The 20,278-nt window shown below is 39.9% G+C and overlaps 1 protein-coding gene across 3 annotated transcripts in view; it reads left to right on the top strand.

The window, feature by feature from the left end:
• Positions 1 to 20,278, top strand: part of LOC307005392 (NLR family CARD domain-containing protein 3-like) — a 232,388-nt gene that overhangs the window by 21,099 nt on the left and 191,011 nt on the right. The window contains exon 5 of one of the 3 annotated variants that reach the window (XM_079625513.1): positions 2,316 to 4,588. The exons of the other annotated variants lie outside the window; for them this stretch is intronic. Within the exon in view, the coding sequence (XP_079481639.1) occupies positions 2,316 to 4,047 (1,732 nt within the window). The 3' untranslated portion in view covers positions 4,048 to 4,588. Of the gene's footprint in view, positions 1 to 2,315; positions 4,589 to 20,278 lie in introns of those variants that run through there. 3 annotated transcript variants of the gene reach the window in all.

The following is a 20,278-nucleotide window of genomic DNA, read 5'->3' as shown; positions in this document are numbered from 1 at the left end:
ATTGGTCAGATCGCCTGTAAATCAAACTCCCTGCGAAGGGAGAATTGAAACATTTCAGAAACCTAATGATGTTCTGTGTCCCACTTAGGGATGCGCAGTAAACTGGTACTGCAAAAATACCGGTATATATAATATTTCTGACGGTACAATATCATAATTTTGTTCAATTCGGTATTTGATGCGCTGCTGTTTCGAAGTTCACCGCTAGGCGGCAGTGCGCTAGCCAAACTGACGCGAAACCGGCAAACGGTGACAACGGAGGAACGCGATGGATCAAACCGATCAAACAGAGGAAGCTAATTCTACACGCCCGACATTAATAAATAGAGAGCAGTAGGAGTGAAATATGGCATTACTTTGGCTACTAAAGTAATGAGAAAGGTGAAGCAAGAGACCTCAATGCTCCACTATACAAACGGGAGGCAACACATCAAATCTGCGTCAGCGCTTGTCACTCGCTCATCCTGACTTGTTCAAAGAGTTCAGAGATCGACCGGTGAGTCCATCATTCAACTGATTTAATTTAGACTTTTATTCACAACACTGATCAGCGCACATAAGTTACATAAGAGCTTATCAATTAAATATGATAACACGAAAGCTCAAATGTGTTTGACACGCTAGAACCAATGAAGTTTAGGTCTCAACATTTTTGCACTTTCAAACAATCATATATTAATTGAATTTGAATGAATATAGAAATCACTATTATTAATTTTAGTATTAGTGATAGTAAATGGCATATTCCTGCCGCTGTGGCGACCCCTAGAGGAGTCAGCGAGAGAGAGAGAGAGAGAGAGAGTAATAGTAGCCTAATATGAATATTACTAATATGAATGTTAGAATAACACGTTACAATTAAGCTTCATTTGTCAACATTCATTAGGTAACCTGACCTAACAGTATTAGGAGCTGTCAAAAAATAAAGACTGAAAAGATGTGACGATATAAACACATTTTATTTTTTCCAAAATTAAAATTTAACATGTTTCCTGTATTTTTTTTTTGTTAGTACATTTCGATACATTTTGTTTGCACCATGTGAAAAAGACTGACAAGATATGAAGATATTAACTATGGATGCAATGATACCATTTTTTCAGAATCGATCCGATACCAATTATTCTGAGTATCGACCGATACGATACCAATCCGACACCAGCACAGTTTTTTCTTCTTAATCATGTATAATTTCTATAACTGTTGAACTGATAATCACTCTTTTGTGTGTTAAACACAATCTACTTAATACAGAAAACTTCATTATAAAGAAAAACAACAACAACAAAAATATATAATAATAATCTATGATAGAAATGCTATTATAAACTAGATTAGTGGATAATTCAGCAGTAAAATGTAGTCTAGAAAAATCACAAGTGCACAATAATTGTATTAAATCTGAACATGAAAAAACATTTAGTGGGGAATAAATATGAGACAATAAGTATAACACTAAATCTGGTAAAACGTTAAACATTGCTCTATGTATTGTTGTAAAATACATTCATGACAACCAAGATAACAAAAATCAAAAATATTAATTATTTTATATATAAAGCCTAGGCCTACTATACAATTGAGACATGTTTTAAACGTATAGCACAGCGGTTTAATGAGGCAGCAACATATGATAGATAGGACAGAACTAGAAAGGCTAATAATCGTTCATTGCGTCACTGTATTATGATATGAAAGGCCCCAATACATATTAATAATCGTTCATTGCGTCACTGTATTATGATATGAAAGGCCCCAATACATATTAATAATCGTTCATTGCGTCACTGTATTATGATATGAAAGGCCCCAATACATATTAATAATCGCTCATTGCGTCACGGCACAAAATGCTTATGCGCATCCCGAGCGCAGAATGATGCGCTTGAAGCAACACGAGTCACAGCAGCGCAGCGCTTCGAGTTCGCATTAAAAAGTTCAAATCACAAAGGAAAGACATATTGATGCGTAGTGTATTATACAGCATCTATCTATCTATCTATCTATCTATCTATCTATCTATCTATCTATCTATCTATCTATCTATCTATCTATCTATCTATCTGTCTGTCTGTCTGTCTGTCTGTCTGTCTGTCTGTCTGTCTGTCTGTCTGTCTGTCTGTCTGTCTGTCTGTCTGTCTGTCTGTCTGTCTGTCTGTCTGTCTGTCTGTCTGTCTGTCTGTCTGTCTGTCTGTCTGTCTATCTATCTATCTATCTATCTATCTATATTTATATACTTGGCGAAGCGGTCCTGACTGAATTATGGTTATTTCATTCTTTGACCTGTGTAATAATGATGTATTTTAATCCTACAGCCACGACTCTAAACCTGCTGAAGTCCTCAACACATTGAGATCAAATCTGAGACAGAAGTTTGAGTGTGTGTGTGAGGGAATATCAAAGCGGGGAAACCCAACACTCCTGAAGGAGATCTACACAGAGCTCTACATCACAGAGAGTGGAAGTGGAGAGATCAATAATGAGCATGAGGTGAGACAGATTGAGACACAGTCCAGGAGAGCAGAAGCAGAGGACACACCGATCAAATGCAGTGACATCTTTACACCTTTACCTGGACAAGACAAACCCATCAGAACTGTGCTGACAAAGGGAGTCGCTGGCATTGGAAAAACCGTCTCTGTGCAGAAGCTCATCCTGGACTGGGCTGAAGGGACAGAGAATCAGGACGTCCAGCTCATATTTCCACTGGCTTTCAGAGAGCTCCACGTGATGAAGGACAAAACACTCAGTCTTTCAGATCTTCTTCATCGCTTTTTCCCTGAAACTAAAGAACTGGACATATCCAGTGATGAGTATAAAGTGCTGTTCATCTTTGATGGTCTGGATGAGTGTCGTCTGCCTCTGGATTTCCAGAGCGATGTGAGGTTGTGTGATGTGACTGAATCCGCCTCAGTGGACGAGCTGCTGGTGAACCTCATTGTGGGGAATCTGCTTCCCTCGTCTCTCATCTGGATCACCTCCAGACCAGCAGCAGCGGATCTCGTCCCCGCGGAGTGTGTCCATCGAGTGACAGAGGTACGAGGCTTCAGTGACACACAGAAGGAGGAATACTTCAGGAAGAGAATCAGTGATCAGCGTCTGGCCGACAGGATCATCTCACACCTGAAGTCCTCGAGGAGCCTCTTTATTATGTGCCACATCCCCGTGTTCTGCTGGATCTCAGCCACTGTTCTAGAGGAGATGTGCAGTGAAGCAGAGACAGGAGAGATTCCCAAGACTCTCACTCAGATGTACACACACTTCCTGCTCATTCAGACCAACATCAGACATGAGAAGGACTATGAGAAGAGAGTGAAAGATGAAGACATGATTGTCAAACTGGGGAAACTGGCGTATCGGCAGCTTGTGAAAGGCCAGCTGATCTTCTATGAGGAAGACCTGAGCGAGTGTGGCATTGATGAGGCAGAAGCATCAGTTTACTCAGGATTGTGCACTCAGATCTTCAGAGAGGAGTTGGGCTTGTGTCAGGGGAAAGTCTTCTGCTTTGTTCATCTGAGCATTCAGGAGCATCTAGCAGCTCTATATGTGCATCTCTCCTTTATCAACTATAACATCAGTGTGTTTGACCAGATCACCAGACCAACTAATGGAGGCACAGTTTCTCTATCTGACCTCCACCAGAGAGCTGTGGATGAGGCTTTACACAGTAGAAATGGGCATCTGGACCTTTTCCTCCGTTTCCTTCTGGGTCTGTCTGTGAAGTCCAATCAGAGTCTCTTACAAGAACTAAAGACACAGACAGCAAACCGCTCTCACAACAATGAGAAAACAGTCGACTATATTAAAGAGAAGATCAGGGAGAATCCCTCTCCAGATAAATACATCAATCTGTTCCACTGTCTGAATGAACTGGGTGATCTTTCTCTAGTGGACGAAGCTGAACCTCGTACGAGCTTTAGAGGATTACGTGATGTGAAACTCTCCTCGTCTCAGTGGTCAGCTTTAGTGTTTGTGTTGTTGTCCTCAGAGGAGACACTGCAGAGGTTTGACCTGAGCAGCTTAATTGGAGACGGAGATGATCGGTAAGTCGCACTGAGTGCAATCATTACAGTCTAAAACATTATGAACAAAGAGAAACTCAGAGATCAGAGGTGTTTAAATCACGGGCACAGACTGATTTCTGGGATATTGTACATAATTTGCGGGTGTTCCTCAAACTGTGGCTGTGTCCTAGTAAGGCTGCACATCTCGACTGCACGTCATCAAGCGCCTCTGAAGGCCGTCTCAGTTTGAAGGATCTTTTGAAGACTGACTTCATTTTGTGTCTTTAATTCAGCTCATTTTGAAGATGCATCAAGTGTATCCTTCGTGTTCTTCAATCTCCCACAATCCTTTGCACACATTCTGATTCATGTAAAAGAACTGATGGAAATGAGTCGGCACCACTGATCTATATAATGACTGGATAGCTCATGACGTCATAAACAGTGAAGCCAGCGCCGCCATATTGGTATTCCCTAGTGCAGTGGTTCTCAGAGTGTGGTGCGCCGGCTCCCTCTAGTGGTACGCAGAGGAATCACTGAATTTTGCGCGTACGATCAAACCGGTGTGATCAGTCTTGTATAAAGTATTATTCTTTTACAAAACTATGTGGCATTATATTGACTCCATGCTCCCCCCCTCGCGCCTCTGAGTTGCAAGTGCACAAGTCAGTTTTGCACCTCATATATCGCGCAAAGAGTAGCAAAAGTCAAGGCGCGAAATTTGAACTTGTTGTGACAGATTTGAGGAGTTGCAAGTGCCTATTTGAGGTTGTACTGGGAATATGAATGTAAGAAGAAGTGCAAATATATATTACACGTTTGTGTCAGTCATTGTATTTTTGTGAATGGCATTTTACACATCTGTGACTACTTGTCTGCAGCTTCAAATTCAGAATACAGGTTTGTGACTATTCTCTGCGAGTACAAATTTCAACATTCAACTTCAGATTTTTATTTTTACAGGTTTTCACATCAGAGCTGTGAGTGTAAATTTGAGCATACAAGTACAAATATTTCTTGTACAAGTTCTCAAATTCACATCTACGTGCTCTTGAGTTTTGCTACTCATTTTCCTTCATAGGAACATGTGTGACGTAGCCATGGACACTTACTAGAGCGTCTCATTCTAGTGTTTAATGCTGAGGACTCGAGTCTACTCGCCTCAGAAGGACCCGTGTTGCTTCATTTTCCAGTTGAGTGCGCGAGCCTGTCAGAGTACACTCATCTGACCCCTGTGTGCGCGCCGTCTGCGCGATCACTAAAATTGGGCAGCGAGCGGATCCTCCTGATGATGAACATTGCGTCACGCGGACGGCCAAAGTCAACTTGATAAACCAGTTAATGGCCTCGATGCCGTTCCTGGTGCCGTTCAGCTCTTCACAGTGAAACAAATACCCATTTTTTTACTAGGGGCCACAAGAGAAGTATCAAGAAAATAAATTAGATTAATGCCTCATCATCATTGAGAGAGAGAGAGAGAGAGAGAGAGAGAGAGAGTGTATAAACTTCTCCATCTCCACACTGAGCTCTCTCTCTCTCTCTCTCTCTCTCTCTCTCTCTCTCTCTCTCTCTCTCTAAACAACCCTTTAAATAAACGGGGGAAAAAACGACATCCCATCTCCCGCCCCCCTCCCGTTTTGTCCTTTCTCCCGTGAAACTCCCGTAATCTGTATTCCCAAACATTGTTATATGAATAATCACATCAATATATTATTCCAAGGTTGCCCAGTTGCCAGATCTTGTATGAAACCCGTCCTACTCGCCCAATCCACACATCATACACATTTCAACCCATTTGTGAGCTCAACCTGGCAACCTACAACTCAGTAGCGCTGTTGACGTGCGCAGATCGACGTTGGAAATTGAATAAAGCGATCACTGGTAGAAATGGGAGGAGAAGACTCCGTGGTAAATATTTCACGTAATTAACGCAGCATCCGTTTTGTCTGTCTTCCTTTGGCTGGCGTTACATTATATGATGCGCTTTTATTCTTGCAAATGCTTTTAAACCATTCACGCAAAGACAAATTAAGCGCCAGAATCGAGTTCTCTTTCGGCTTGAAGTTGACCGAACTAACACGCAATTCTGCAAAAATGTCTGTTTTGTCAAGTATCCTCATAAGAGCAGACTGAGCACTCTTAAATTAGTTAAATAGTTTTAAATGAACACAAAGAAGAGTTGTGAGAGAATGAGGCGCGTGTGAGATCCGCGTCTCTGTCAGCGGCGGCTGCTCTTAAAGGGACAGTAGCCAAATAAAGCTTTCTGTCTGTAAAGTTAATCACAGAACAAAGGGAACAGAGAAAAACACTCACTGCTCTTGACAAAAGAACATTTGTAACTTTAATAAGGATTAATCTATGTATAATTTAACATTTATGCAGTGCAAACTGTTTGATAACTTTTTTACATTTCTGTACATTTCCTACCTTTTAGACAAATATTTAAAATATACTGTCTTTGTTGTTTCTACATTAATTTGGAGATTAAATGTGATATTATGACATTATAAAATATATAAAAAACATAACGTTTTTATCGTATGTAATCACAGATGTCAAGCCTAATTGTCAAGTAAGTGTCATCTACAGTAAAGAGTGAGATAGTGAGCAACTCTAAAACGTACACATGTGGGGGTCGATGATCGATGGCGAATAACTGATGAGGAGAGCACAGTTTAATGACTTTTCAACTTTACTTTAATATGGGACGACTCCTTTCCATGGTCATGTGCACACTAGCCTAACCAGACATCTGCCACTTCTACACCAGCCAGACTGCAGGACCACTTGTCCCTGACAGCGGCTGAACAAGGTTTCAATCAACGATGAATCAGTTTTGACTGCTAAATTCTTTATGAAATATTTTCGTTATGTTCTGCAATGTGTTCTTCCGAGGGTTAAAGTCATCGGTTAATTTCTTGATGCCGTTTTGACAGTGTCCACCTGGACATTTAAAGTCATATTTGCTAATTATCCTTAATTATTGCCCAGTTTTCATCCGTTTTCCTGGGAAATGTATTTATTTTTTATTTTATTTTATCATTATGGAAGCCCGTTTCCGCCACAGTTGAGTAAAAAAAAAAAATTCTGTAAGTCATAATAATGAGAAAGTTTCTCATAATTATGACTTAGTATCTCATTATATTGAGAAAGTTTCTCATAATTATAATGACTTAACATCTCGTAATAATGACTTAACATCTCATAATAATGACTTAACATCTCGTAATAATGACTTAACATCTCGTAATAATGACTTAACATCTCGTAATAATGACTTAACATCTCATAATAATGACTTAACATCTCGTAATAATGACTTAACATCTCGTAATAATGACTTAACATCTCATAATAATGACTTAACATCTCGTAATAATGACTTAACATCTCGTAATAATGACTTAACATCTCGTAATAATGACTTAACATCTCGTAATAATGACTTAACATCTCATAATAATGACTTAACATCTCGTAATAATGACTTCACATCTCGTAATAATGACTTAACATCACGTAATAATGACTTAACATCGCGTAATAATGACTTAACATCTCGTAATAATTACTTAACATCTCGTAATAATGACTTAACATCGCGTAATAATGACTTAACATCTCGTAATAATGACTTAACATCACGTAATAATGACTTAACATCGCGTAATAATGACTTAACATCTCATAATAATGACTTAACATCTCATAATAATGACTTAACATCTCATAATAATGACTTAACATCTCGTAATAATGACTTAACATCTCATAATAATGACTTAACATCTCATAATAATGACTTAACATCTCGTAATAATGACTTAACATCTCGTAATAATGACTTAACATCTCATAATAATTACTTAACATCTCATAATAATGACTTAACATCTCGTAATAATGACTTAACATCTCGTAATAATGACTTAACATCTCGTAATAATGACTTAACATCTCATAATAATGACTTAACATCTCGTAATAATGACTTCACATCTCGTAATAATGACTTAACATCACGTAATAATGACTTAACATCGCGTAATAATGACTTAACATCTCGTAATAATTACTTAACATCTCGTAATAATGACTTAACATCGCGTAATAATGACTTAACATCTCGTAATAATGACTTAACATCACGTAATAATGACTTAACATCGCGTAATAATGACTTAACATCTCATAATAATGACTTAACATCTCATAATAATGACTTAACATCTCATAATAATGACTTAACATCTCGTAATAATGACTTAACATCTTCACATCTCGTAATAATGACTTAACATCTCGTAATAATGACTTAACATCTCGTAATAATGACTTAACATCTCGTAATAATGACTTAACATCTCATAATAATGACTTAACATCTCGTAATAATGACTTAACATCTCGTAATAATGACTTAACATCTCATAATAATGACTTAACATCTCGTAATAATGACTTAACATCTCATAATAATGACTTAACATCACGTAATAATGACTTAACATCTCGTAATAATTACTTAACATCTCGTAATAATGACTTAAAGGAGCATTTCACCCGTGGGAACATTAATCTTTATTGAAAGTGGGTCATGTAGTCGAAATGTAAAATAATTTTCGAATTTGGTGCCTTCTTGACCGAGAAAAGACAGAAAGTAACTTTAGGGCGCGTTTGTATGAAAGACAACAACTCCCACAATGCACCACATTGCAAAGCTCCGCAAGCCACTCCCACTAATCTAGAACGGCGCTTATGAGGTATCCGCCTATCAGAGAAATCACTCTTCCGTCTACAAAGCTAGCTAACCACCAGAGCTTGAAATTAATTTCACACAAACATTAAAGCTAGTTGGCGAACTCATTAGTGAATTACTCCTCGTTTGTATTTATTTCGAAATGGTGAATTATTGCATGGTACCGGGATGTTCAGTCAGAACAGATGCGGTGCGGAACTATGATGGTTCACAACACAAACGTCCGTGTCCTCGTCTGATTCAGAGATTTCGTCCAGGAGAAATTGGCATCGTTGAAATTCTTTGCAGCAGACGGACTCTATCTCTGTGTCCGTATGCGCACCGGCACCACCACTCCGCCCCAGCTCGAGCCAGTCCGGGCTCCTCGTCCGCCACAGGCAGGTCTTCTGCCGCCGGCGCCTCCTGTTCCTCCATCAGCCTCAGCTGCTCGTCGCTATACTGTGGCTCATAAAGGTAGCCACGAACATACGTTTCTAACATAACTTCGTCAAAATAAAAATCCTCCCCAATGCATCCGTCTGAAAATTCAGTATTTTCCTCCATATTTTCGAAAAGTTTCTCCCGGTGAAATCAAACTCACTGGCACTGATCTGTGATAGGTCTGTTAGCGCATTAGGTACAACCCCCTATGGGTGGGTTTGAAAGGGTGGGAACTTGTGCTTGTAGTCTTTACAGAAATCCCCCCTTTTTACACTTCCTCCTACAATGACGTCAAATGACGATTTTTGCGTCATTGTAGGAGGAAGTGAAAAAGGTAAATAGTGGATTTATCTCGTCTCAGGGGAAAATGAGAGAATGTTGCACGACCATTCAATAGTATGACTTAGGGCTGCACGATTAACCTTTATCGCATCGATATTGAGGTTTTAACTCCCGCGATAACCTAACCTCAGGAGTCTGAGGTTTTTTCCCCCGCCTCTGACATTTGAGTGACAAACCTATTAGCCAATCAAAATGGTCGAATCTCGCGTTCCTGGCTTGCTGGCCAATTAGAAATGGCAATGGAAACAAGGTTGTATGCAGTGCTCCGGCTTTCTGTCAGCAGCAAAGCAGCTAACACTAGTGTTGTCTAGAGGTCGACCGATAGTGGATTTTACCGATAACGATAGCTAGGTTGGGCCATACTTGCCGATAACCGATTAATGAACCGATAGTTTTTAAAATTGATACGGGATAAAAACAAACATAACACTCCAAGTAAAACAGTGCTGAACTTTATTAAAATACTCCCACACTGGCACTTTCTTCAAAGCATTTGCCATCTGAAAATAATTTAAACATTAAAATATTATGTCAAATGTGTGTTTATAACACATTATGCAATATACATTTTTTACAACATGTATTAATATTTGAGCTATACAATTGCACCTTGATCATTCATATTAGTTTGATAGTGCATTAACTATGGTTAACAAATAAAAACCTTAATTTAATTAACAAACAATGAACAATCCTTATACAGCAGTTATTAACCTTAGTTAATGTTACATATGGAATTTTATTGTAAGTGTTATTTCATATAAATCCAAACAGTCATACTTAATTAAAGATGGCCAAATTTAAATATCTACAATGCCAGAGCATTGAAATGACATAAATATTACATGTATAGTCAGTCTCACACTTTTGCTTCTATTTTATAAACACTTGATGATTATCTAATCAAAATAACAAAATATGTATTAAAGTAAAGATGAAAAAATAATAATAACCGAAATCGAATGCTTTTCTGATTCGTTTATGTTTCTGTCGGCTGTATGAACATATCAGTTTGCTTACGTCTCTAGCTTTAAATATGCAACTTCTCTGCATATTAAGTGCATAAAAGTGACCAGCTGGATATGAATGAACTAATGCAAATAGAGGGTAACAATTGTGACATTAAACATTCGGGTCGGACTTACGTTTATGTTTGTCAGTGTTTTAACCGCTTGAGGTAGGCTACTACTAATGCTAGCGTCCTCTCAGCCTCGAAGGCAAACAAACATACTGTTGTGCTGTTCTTTCTCTACTAATGCAGCATTTAGTCAACAAATTAATCGCTTTATAATGATATGACAGAATGTACTGTATACCTTTGAGCTGTCGGTGCTTTAAACGCGCATCTGATGTCAGCGCTCTCCACGCAGCATGTGCTCTCAGTGCAGCACGCAGAATCACGTGTCGAAATAAACAACACGAGGCACAAGTTTTTATTACACCTCTAGAGGCCGCTCTTGTACTGCATCATGCCAGCAGACCCTTCTCAGCTCTCTCTGTGTAATGAATGACAGCGCGCGCTTCTCAGCCGCTCCAGCAACAGACACAACCAGGAAAAACTATCGGTATATATTTTTGCCGATAACGATAGTTCCACCAATCAACTATCGGTGCCGATTAATCGGCAAAACCGATGAATCGGTCGACCTCTAGTGTTGTCAAAAATACTGAAATATCTGAACGGTACCAATACTAATTTCCCGAAGTATCGATACTAGCCGAGCGGTCACTTTCACTTCTCTCCAAAGGCGCGTTGACAAACACCACACGTGACGCACTCGTCTCATTCGCTCTGGTTAAATAGCAAAAGTGAAGTGAATGGAAAGATGGCGAGGGCGGCGCCCCCGCGACCGGCTTTGGTTGATTGATAAAGAACACCGCGAGCGGGCATGTCGGAGAATAGCGCGGACACGCGTAAAAACACACCGCGAGCGGGCATGTCGGAGTCGGAGAATAGCGTGGACACGCGCTTCACACCGCGAGCGGGCATGTCGGAGTCGGAGAATAGCGCGGACACGCGCTACACACTGCGAGCGGGCTGCGGGCACCCAAAAGATTGTTTGACAATCAATAATCCCTCACATCACTCATTTTTTAAAATTATTTTATAGGTGTAAACAGACTTAAGGAACAGGCTCCAGGGGTACCATTTAGCAAGCATAGGCTACGCTCAGCATCAGGGGTGTTTGTTGTTTGGACAGACCTTTCCCCACTGCTACAAAAATCCTAAAGTAAACACTGTAACTCTTCTCATTTTAACTTTTCTGAAACATTAACCAAGATGGCCTAGTATTTTTGTTGATATGAGTCTGTGTTGTCTCGTTTTTTCACAGTAATTCTATTATTTTATTACTTATTTTATTTTATTATATTATTACTCTTATTTTAAAATGTGTGCAATATAACAGTTTCATGTTCAGTAAATGGCAGTGGACTACAGAATTATTTTGTTTTTCTAATTGTAAATCTAAATCTAATAAGAATTAATTTTCTATTTTTCAGTGTTAAAGATTTTAAAAACAAATGACCAAGTGTTTAAGGTAATTTCCATTATGTCTTCTTATTCTTTGGTATTTAGGTTCAGGTATTTAATAATCACGAAGCATCAAACAATCTCATTACCTCAATCACTATGTATGTAGTTTATTTAACCCCCTGTGTCGAAGTAACAACACATTTTATTCATAATTTTAGGTTTTATGCACTTAAAAGTATCGAACGCAAAAATCGAAAATCGCACCGCAATCGCAATATTTGTCAGAAAAACCGCAATTAGGTTTTTTCTCAAAATCGTGCAGCCCTAGTATGACTGGTTTTCTAACAATGGACGTCTTAATGCAAATGGGTGGAGTGACCCTTTAACATCTCGTAATAGTGAGAAACTTTCTCGTAATAATGACTTCTTTTCTCGCACTTCTACGCATTCGCAAAGCAGCGGAGCAGAAGAGTGCCATGCTAGCGACATCCGCTGGTCAAAGCCGTGTAAATGCATCACAGCAAACATGGCACGCTCTGCAGTGAATAACATTAATGATAAATTATCAGTATATGAGACGGGCTTTTATACTAGATAGTCTTTTATTCATTTGTAATATTAATTAGTATTTTTGTGTATGAACAAGCACAGAAGGGTGATCCATGGATTTCAAATAGATGGAGGAATCATAGACAGCACACCTTTCCAAATAAAGAACGCTTCATCTGGAAATCTGTGTACAAACAGATGTTTTGTTTTTGCATAAGGGTCGCTTTTTCATTTCTTAGGTAAACGCGCAATAGACGGACGTTGGCTCGCGTCTTTTGCAGCGTCTAGCGCATTCACGGCGTTCTAAAAAGAAGTTCAGCTTTTAAAAACACATCTCAAGACCTTGCGTTTCCTCCCATTCCACTGCCTACTTATGTGTAAGTCCCCAAAGTCATAAACATCTTCCAGATGAACCTGCACATCATCCGCAAAATACGTGTTAACACATAAACCCATATATTTTATGAAGATGTTATACTTAAACTTAATGAAGAAATGTTATATTATACTTTAATCTGATAGTTTTGTAAGTTCATGTAACACAATTTACATCGGTGTGCACAAGCAGGTGTCCTTCGTTACCATGGTAACCGCCCTGCTTCTGCATTCCACTTTCACACCTTTTCATAAGCATGGAAAGGTATGGAAATATACTGACGAGAACAAATACTGACATTATTACGAGAAAATTTCTCATTATTATGAGATGTTAAGTCATTATTACGAGAAACTTTCTCAATATAATGAGATACTAAGTCATAATTATGAGAAACTTTCTCATTATTATGACTTTCAGAATTATATTTTTTTACTCATTTTTTTACTCAACTGTGACGGAAACGCGCTTCCATATATCATCGTTATTTTGTTTTAAGAATATACAAATTGTGCTTATCAACCTTTAATGACATGGCCATAAAATTATATCACATTATTTTGGTAGTAACATTTTGGGCATTTTTTTCTTGGAGTGGGCGGGTTTTGGTGAACTTTTGGGCTGGAAATCACCGTCCTGATCTGGCAACTTCGTCCAAGATAAAGCAACACTGATGATCGCATCGCTTGAACTTGTTCATTAATATCATCCTTTAGGTAACCAATGTATAAAAGGCACACCATCATTGTTTTTAGATGTTCATAAGAAGGACTGTTAACTGTATTGTTTCCTGTGTATATGAGAGTGTTGTGTCTGTAAACTCTGTGTAGTGTTAGCGATCGGTGCCGCGCACATGGTTAGCAAACGTGCCGCGATTAGCGTGTGTGTGTGTGTGTGTGAGCTCAGTCAGTCTCAGCACCAGCTGGCACAGGGGACTCCTCGCTACGCTCAGCTCTTGGCTCTGTATTGGTGTGTGTTGGGGTCGCTTGTTTTCAGGTGTTTCCAGAATTTGATGGCTCTTTTTTGGATGTTTAGAAGGAGAGGGTATTGGCCTAATTCTGCCCTGCATCCGTTGTTTGGTGTTTTTCTTTGGACTTTGAGTATTCGTTTACAGAAATCTAAATGTAGAGTTTCAATTGGATGTTTTTCCCAATTTAAAAAATCACATTTTATAGAAGGACCCCACACTTCACTGCCATATAAAACAATTGGTTCAATTATTGATTTGAAAAGTTTGAGCCAAATTTGGATTGGGATGGCGATTTTGATTGATCTTTTTATGGCATAGAAAGCCCTTTGAGCTTTCTCTTTGAGTTCATTCACAGCCAAAGTAAAGTTGCCAGTTGGAGTAATTTTCAGGCCGAGGTAATTGTATGTTTGTGTGCTCTCAATGGTTCTGTGTGATAGTGTGAATGTGTGTGTTGGTCCCTGAGATCTGGAGCGTTTCTGGAGCATCATTACTCGAGTCTTCTGGAGGTTGACGGTCAGGGCCCAGGACTGACAGTAGTCCTCCAGCAGATCCAGGCTGTCCTGAAGCCCCTCTTTAGTGGGCGACAGGAGGACCAGCTCGTCTGCGTAGAGAAGACACTTGATCTCGGTGTCGTGTAGAGTGAGACCTTGAAAGGGAGCATGTTCTAATGTATTGGCTAATTGGTTTATGTAAATGTTAAAGAGGGTGGGGCTTAAGCTGCAGCCCTGTCTCACTCCACGCCCCTGGGGGAAAAACTCGGTTCTTTGGTTTCCAATTTTAACAGCGCATTGGCTGGCGGTGTACATCGATTTGATCAAGTTTTCCCCCCTATTCCACTGTCGATAAGTTTTAGGTAGGGATGCAACGATACCATTTTTTCAGAATCGATCCGATCCGATACCAAACATTCTGAGTATCGACCGATACCGATATACCAATCCGATACCAGCACAGTTTTTTCTTTTTAATCAAGTAGAATTTCTATAATTCTGTGTGTTGAACTGATAATCACTCTTTTGTGTGGTAAACACAATCTACTTACAGACAACTTCATTATAAAGAAAAACAACAAATCAAAAAAAATATGATCATAATCTGTGACAAAAATGCTATTATAAACTAGATTCGTGGATAATTCAGCAGTAAAATTTAGCCAAATCACAAGTGCACAATAATTGTATTAAATCTGAACCTGAAAAAAACATTTAGTGAGGAACAAATATGAGACAATAAGTGTAACACTAAATTTGGTAAAACGTTACACATTGGTCTTTGTATTGTTGTAAAATACATTCATGAAAAACAAGATAACAAAAATCAAAAAGATTAATAATTATTTTATTTTATAGCCTAGGCCTACTATAAAATTGAGACATGTTTTAAATGTATAGCACAGCGGTTTAATGAGGCAGCAACATATGATAGATAGGACAGAACTAGAAAGGCTATTAATCGTTCATTGCGTCACTGTATTATGATATGAAAGGCCCCAATACCGTGCGGCACACAGCGCTTATGCGCATCTCGAGCGCAGAATGATGCGCTTGAAGCAACACGTGTCACAGCGTGCAGCGCTTCGAGTCCGCATTAAAAAGTTCAAATCACAAAGGAAAGGCATATTGATGCGTAGTGTATTATACAGTATCTATCTATCTATCTATGCAATAGTTTATTGAGCATTTTCTTTTAACAGTTTTAAATGTCAGTTACTGTGCGCGTGAAGAACAGTTACGTTAGTGCTCTGACTCCAGTGTTGTGAGCAGACACCCGGTAGAAAGTAGTTAAGGTACAGCAATAAAGTACAGCAAGATAAAGTTGTTTAATGCAAAACCATAGACCTTTATCTACAGATCAAGTATAATTATAGTAACATTGAATCATCTTGGAGAGAGTTTTTCATCGTGTTGACCATCGTAACCGAACGCGACGCGCTGTTTGATGCTGAATGGAGAATGACTGACAGCCGCAGCGGAGGGAAAAGTGTACGTGATCTAAAATTGAATTACTTAAATATAAATTTCTATCTCACATTATACTATATAATGGCTTCAGAACACTTATAATATAGTGCACGACAACTTTATGGTGCTTTATAATGTATTTGTGCCTTTTGTGGGGCTTAACAATAGCACAGAATAGTATACGCACAATATCGGATTTGGATCGGCCTCGTCTGACCGATACCCGATCCGGCAAAAATGTCAGTATCGGAGCCGATACCGATACTGAATATCGGATCGATGCATCCCTAGTTTTAGGTATAGTCCTTCATGCCAGATTGAATCAAATGCTTTCTTGAGATCAACGAAACCAGCAAAAATGTGTTCTTTGTTTTGATGTACATATTTGTCAATTAGTGTTTGTAATGTAAAAATGTGGTCGGATGTGCGACATTTTGGAAGAAAGCCAATTTGGCATTTACTCAAGGCATTGTGCTTCATAAGGAAGTGTAAAAGTCTGGCGTTTAAGATGCTGCAGAGAACCTTCCCCAGGTTACTGTTCACACAGATGCCTCGGTAGTTGTTGGGGTCTAGTTTGTCTCCGCTCTTGTGGATGGGGCTGATGAGGCCCTTGTTCCAGATCTCAGGGAAGAACCCTACACACAGAACAGCATTGAACAGTTTTAGCATGGCCAGTCTGTGTGCTTCAGCATCTCGTTCAGGATGCTGTCGACACCACAGGCTTTCTTGGGCTCAAGGACTCCTCATTTTTCTTCCAATTCTTTCATTGTTATGGGGAAATCTAGAGGGTTTTGATTTTCTTTATTGATCTTTCCAAATTGTCTAGTTTATTAATTATTTCATTTTGATTATAATTTTGAATTTCAGTTGGGCTGTATAATTCTTGGAAGTGGTTTTTCCACTTCTCCCCGTCTTGAATTGGCAAAACTTCTTGATTTGGTTTGTATAACATTTTCCATTTATCCCAAAATTTGTGTGAGTTTATCGATTTTTCAATTTCTTCAAACTGGTTTTGAAAAAACTGTGCTTTTTTCTGCCGGAGTGTGGCTTTATATTGTTTTAGTGCCTCACAATAAAGAAGGCGGAGGTCCAAATTATATGGTTGTCTGTGTTTTTGGTTTGATACATGTCTGAGCCTTACAGTCCAAATCAAACCATTTGTCCGTATCTAAATATTTTTTCTTTGGTTTAACACTTGACAAATTACTTTTTTGTGCTGTTTTGTAGAATATATTGTTTAGATCTTGTACCTCTTGATTGATGCCGAATTGATTTTTAGAGTATTCCTGTACTTGGAAGGAATGTATGAGGGACTGTATTTCTGAAGACTCAACAGCAGTGCTGTAATTAGTGCCACTGTTTTCAGTCCATTTGAAGGACATTATTTTGCTCATTTGATATGGGGTTCTGATTGGTTTGGGTGATGTAACAGATTGCTTTATATAGAGGATGATTTGGCTGTGTTCTGAGAAAGGCTTTAGGGGTTTGACTGTGAATGCTCTCAAAGAGGAAAGGTCTAGGTCTGTGATGGTATAGTCTAGATGAGCTGTAGGTGTATCGGCCGAGCGAGTCTCTCTCTCTCTCTCTCTCTCTCTCTCTCTCTCTCTCTCTCTCTCTCTCTCTCTCTCTCTCTCTCTCTCTCTCTCTCTCTCTCTCTCTCTCTCTCTCTCTCTCTCTCTCTCTCTCACACACAGACACACACACAGACACTCTCTCTTCTCTCTCACGCACGCACGCTCTCTCACACACACCACACACTCTCTCTTCTTTCTCTCTCTCACACACACACACACACTCTCCCTCTCTCTCACTCACACACACACACACTCTCTTTCTCTCACACGCACGCACGCTCTCTCTCTCTCTCTCTCTCACACACACACACACACAGACACTCTCTCTTCTCTCTCACGCACGCACGCTCTCTCTCCTCTCTCACACACACCACACACTCTCTCTTCTTTCTCTCTCTCACACACACACACTCTCTCTTCTCTCTCACTCACACACACACACACTCTCTTTCTCTCACACGCACGCACGCACGCTCTCTCTCTCTTCTCTCTCACACACCACTCTCTCTTCTTTCTCTCTCAAATTCAAATGAGCTTTATTGGCATGACTTGTACAGTGTTGCCAAAGCATTGGCCATTACATTGGCAATGAACAGATCAATAAAATGAATCAGTAAACAAATGCATGAATACTTCATATATATATATACATAAAAAAATAAAATAAAAATAAAACACTTTTGTACATTTGTACCAACATTCAGACTTTAGATTTGTCCACTGGCTGACTCTCGTAGTTTGTGGCAGGCTGTTACATACTTTGCTGCTGTTGTGATTGAGCTAGAGTTTTCTCCCAAAATATGATTTAATTTATCTGAATTTGGTAATGTCATAAAATTTGGTTCTAGTTGTTGGAATCTAGAGAAATAGTCCGATCTAATGCTGTGATAGTGATCACAGTGTATGAGGAAGTGTTCTTCTGTCTCCACCTCTCTCTGAGAGCACAGTGAACACAGTCTCTGCTCTCGCGGCTGCCATCTCTGCCTGTGCCGTCCTCTCTCCACAGCCAGACCGTGGTCACACACACACACACACACACACACACACACACACACACACACACATTTAATTTCTTTATTTGGATTAAAAGATAAACATATATCATGGCATAATCCAAATTTGGCAGAAAGATGTACAACAGCAGCCGATATCTCAGTCCATTATGCACATTAAGGGTAAAGGTGGCACCTACGCCTCCATATATAGAGGCTGCCAATCACTGCTGATACCGAACAATATCTGGTCAGTTTTTTGGCTTTGTTCTTATGTAGTCCGCAAATCTGCAGGCCTCTTACACACAACTTATGCACATGGCCTAAACTACCAAAAATGAGGGCAATAACTTTACAGGAGTAGCCAAAGTTATTGAAAACATTATACCATGGTTGATATTTCAACAGTTTTGAAGCATAGCAGGTGTCCATGTAAGCATCAAAAGAGCAACCAATTTCTATTATCGTAACGGCTTTGGTGTGTTCATTAATTACAACTATGTCCGGTGTATTTGGTAAGTGATTTATGGCAATTTCCAATGTAGCGCACTGTTCGTGTGGGAGGGAGAACCAGTCTGTCTTGATTTTTTCGTTAAAATGGATTGTGGTAAGGTTGGCATTGTCTCTGATCTCCTTCACTGAGAGTGCAACAATACGGTCGTGGCGCGCGATGTACAGTCCTTTGTAGGCAGAGCAGCCGTTAAGGATGTGCGCGATCGTCTCTCTTTGCCGGCTGTGATGTTGCAGGCAGAACGGCTCGTGTGCAGATGGAAACCATGTTGCTAAGTTGGACTTCGTTGGTAGTACCTGAAGACGAGCTTTAATTGTGAATCTGTGGATGTCGTCTTGTAGGGCTGTGTTCTTCAGAACTGTGTGTGATGCGTTATGGTCGGCACAGGGCAGGCAGGCCAGTTGTCCTTGTAGGCGTAGGCCTGTCCAGTGCTGTATCATACGCAAGTGGAAGTGGTCGATTATTGTCCTTCTGATGTTTTGAGTGTCAAGGAGTTGGATGTTGTCGCCAGTTGTGATGATTGCCTCTGCCGTGATGGTTGGATCTGTGACAATGTTCTTGTTGGCTTCCGCCGACTGTCCTGCTGTGTTCCTCCAGCGCAGTTGGATATTAGCGCGGTTGCAGAGGTCATTCAGGTCCAGCCAGTCCGAGCGCACGCCAAAGCCTGGTGTGTTGGTGTCCAATTTTCCATTGGGTTTTCTTCTGAACCCGAGGAAGCTGGCATCATCTGATGTAGAAAGAGGGACCTTGCGTTTCCCCAGATGTAGTAGTAGTGAGGCTCGGGCAAGCTCACGTACGGCTGCGTCATCATTATTTAACATCCTCAACAGGTTGCTTATTCTAGCGGCGACATACACCCACTCTATATGAGGGACGCCCAGCCCTCCCTCTCTGGACCTGTGGAACAGGACATCTCTTGTTGAGTGTGTATTTAGTCCTATCCAGCGTCTTGCCAGGCCTACAGTCTTATTGTTCAGCTCATTTAAGATGCATTTAGGAATATGTATGTTTGCAAAGAGATGCTGTATTTTAGAAAGGGCAATCTCTCTTATGGCCTGTAGTTTCATTATGACAGGGAGGGGGGATGAGTCCACCATGTCCAGCCTTGTGCAGTATTCACTGCTAAGTTCGTGTATTTGCTCTTCCCATTCGCCCGCGATATTGAACCGGTGTCCAAGGTAGCAATAAGTTTCATGGCGCGCATACACTTTAATTTCATTGCCCATGATGGAAAAGGAGGGTGGCTTGTCTTTTTTGGCTTGATACCACCTGTTGCCTCCACTGCGTCTCTCATAAAACACAGCACACTTGGTGTTTTTCACCTCTAGCCCAGACCATCGCATG

The sequence above is a fragment of the Phoxinus phoxinus genome, assembly GCF_949152265.1.
Source record: "Phoxinus phoxinus genome assembly, chromosome: 10".
NCBI classification, from domain to species: domain Eukaryota; kingdom Metazoa; phylum Chordata; class Actinopteri; order Cypriniformes; family Leuciscidae; genus Phoxinus; species Phoxinus phoxinus.
This window is presented reverse-complemented; position numbering and strand designations above follow the sequence as displayed.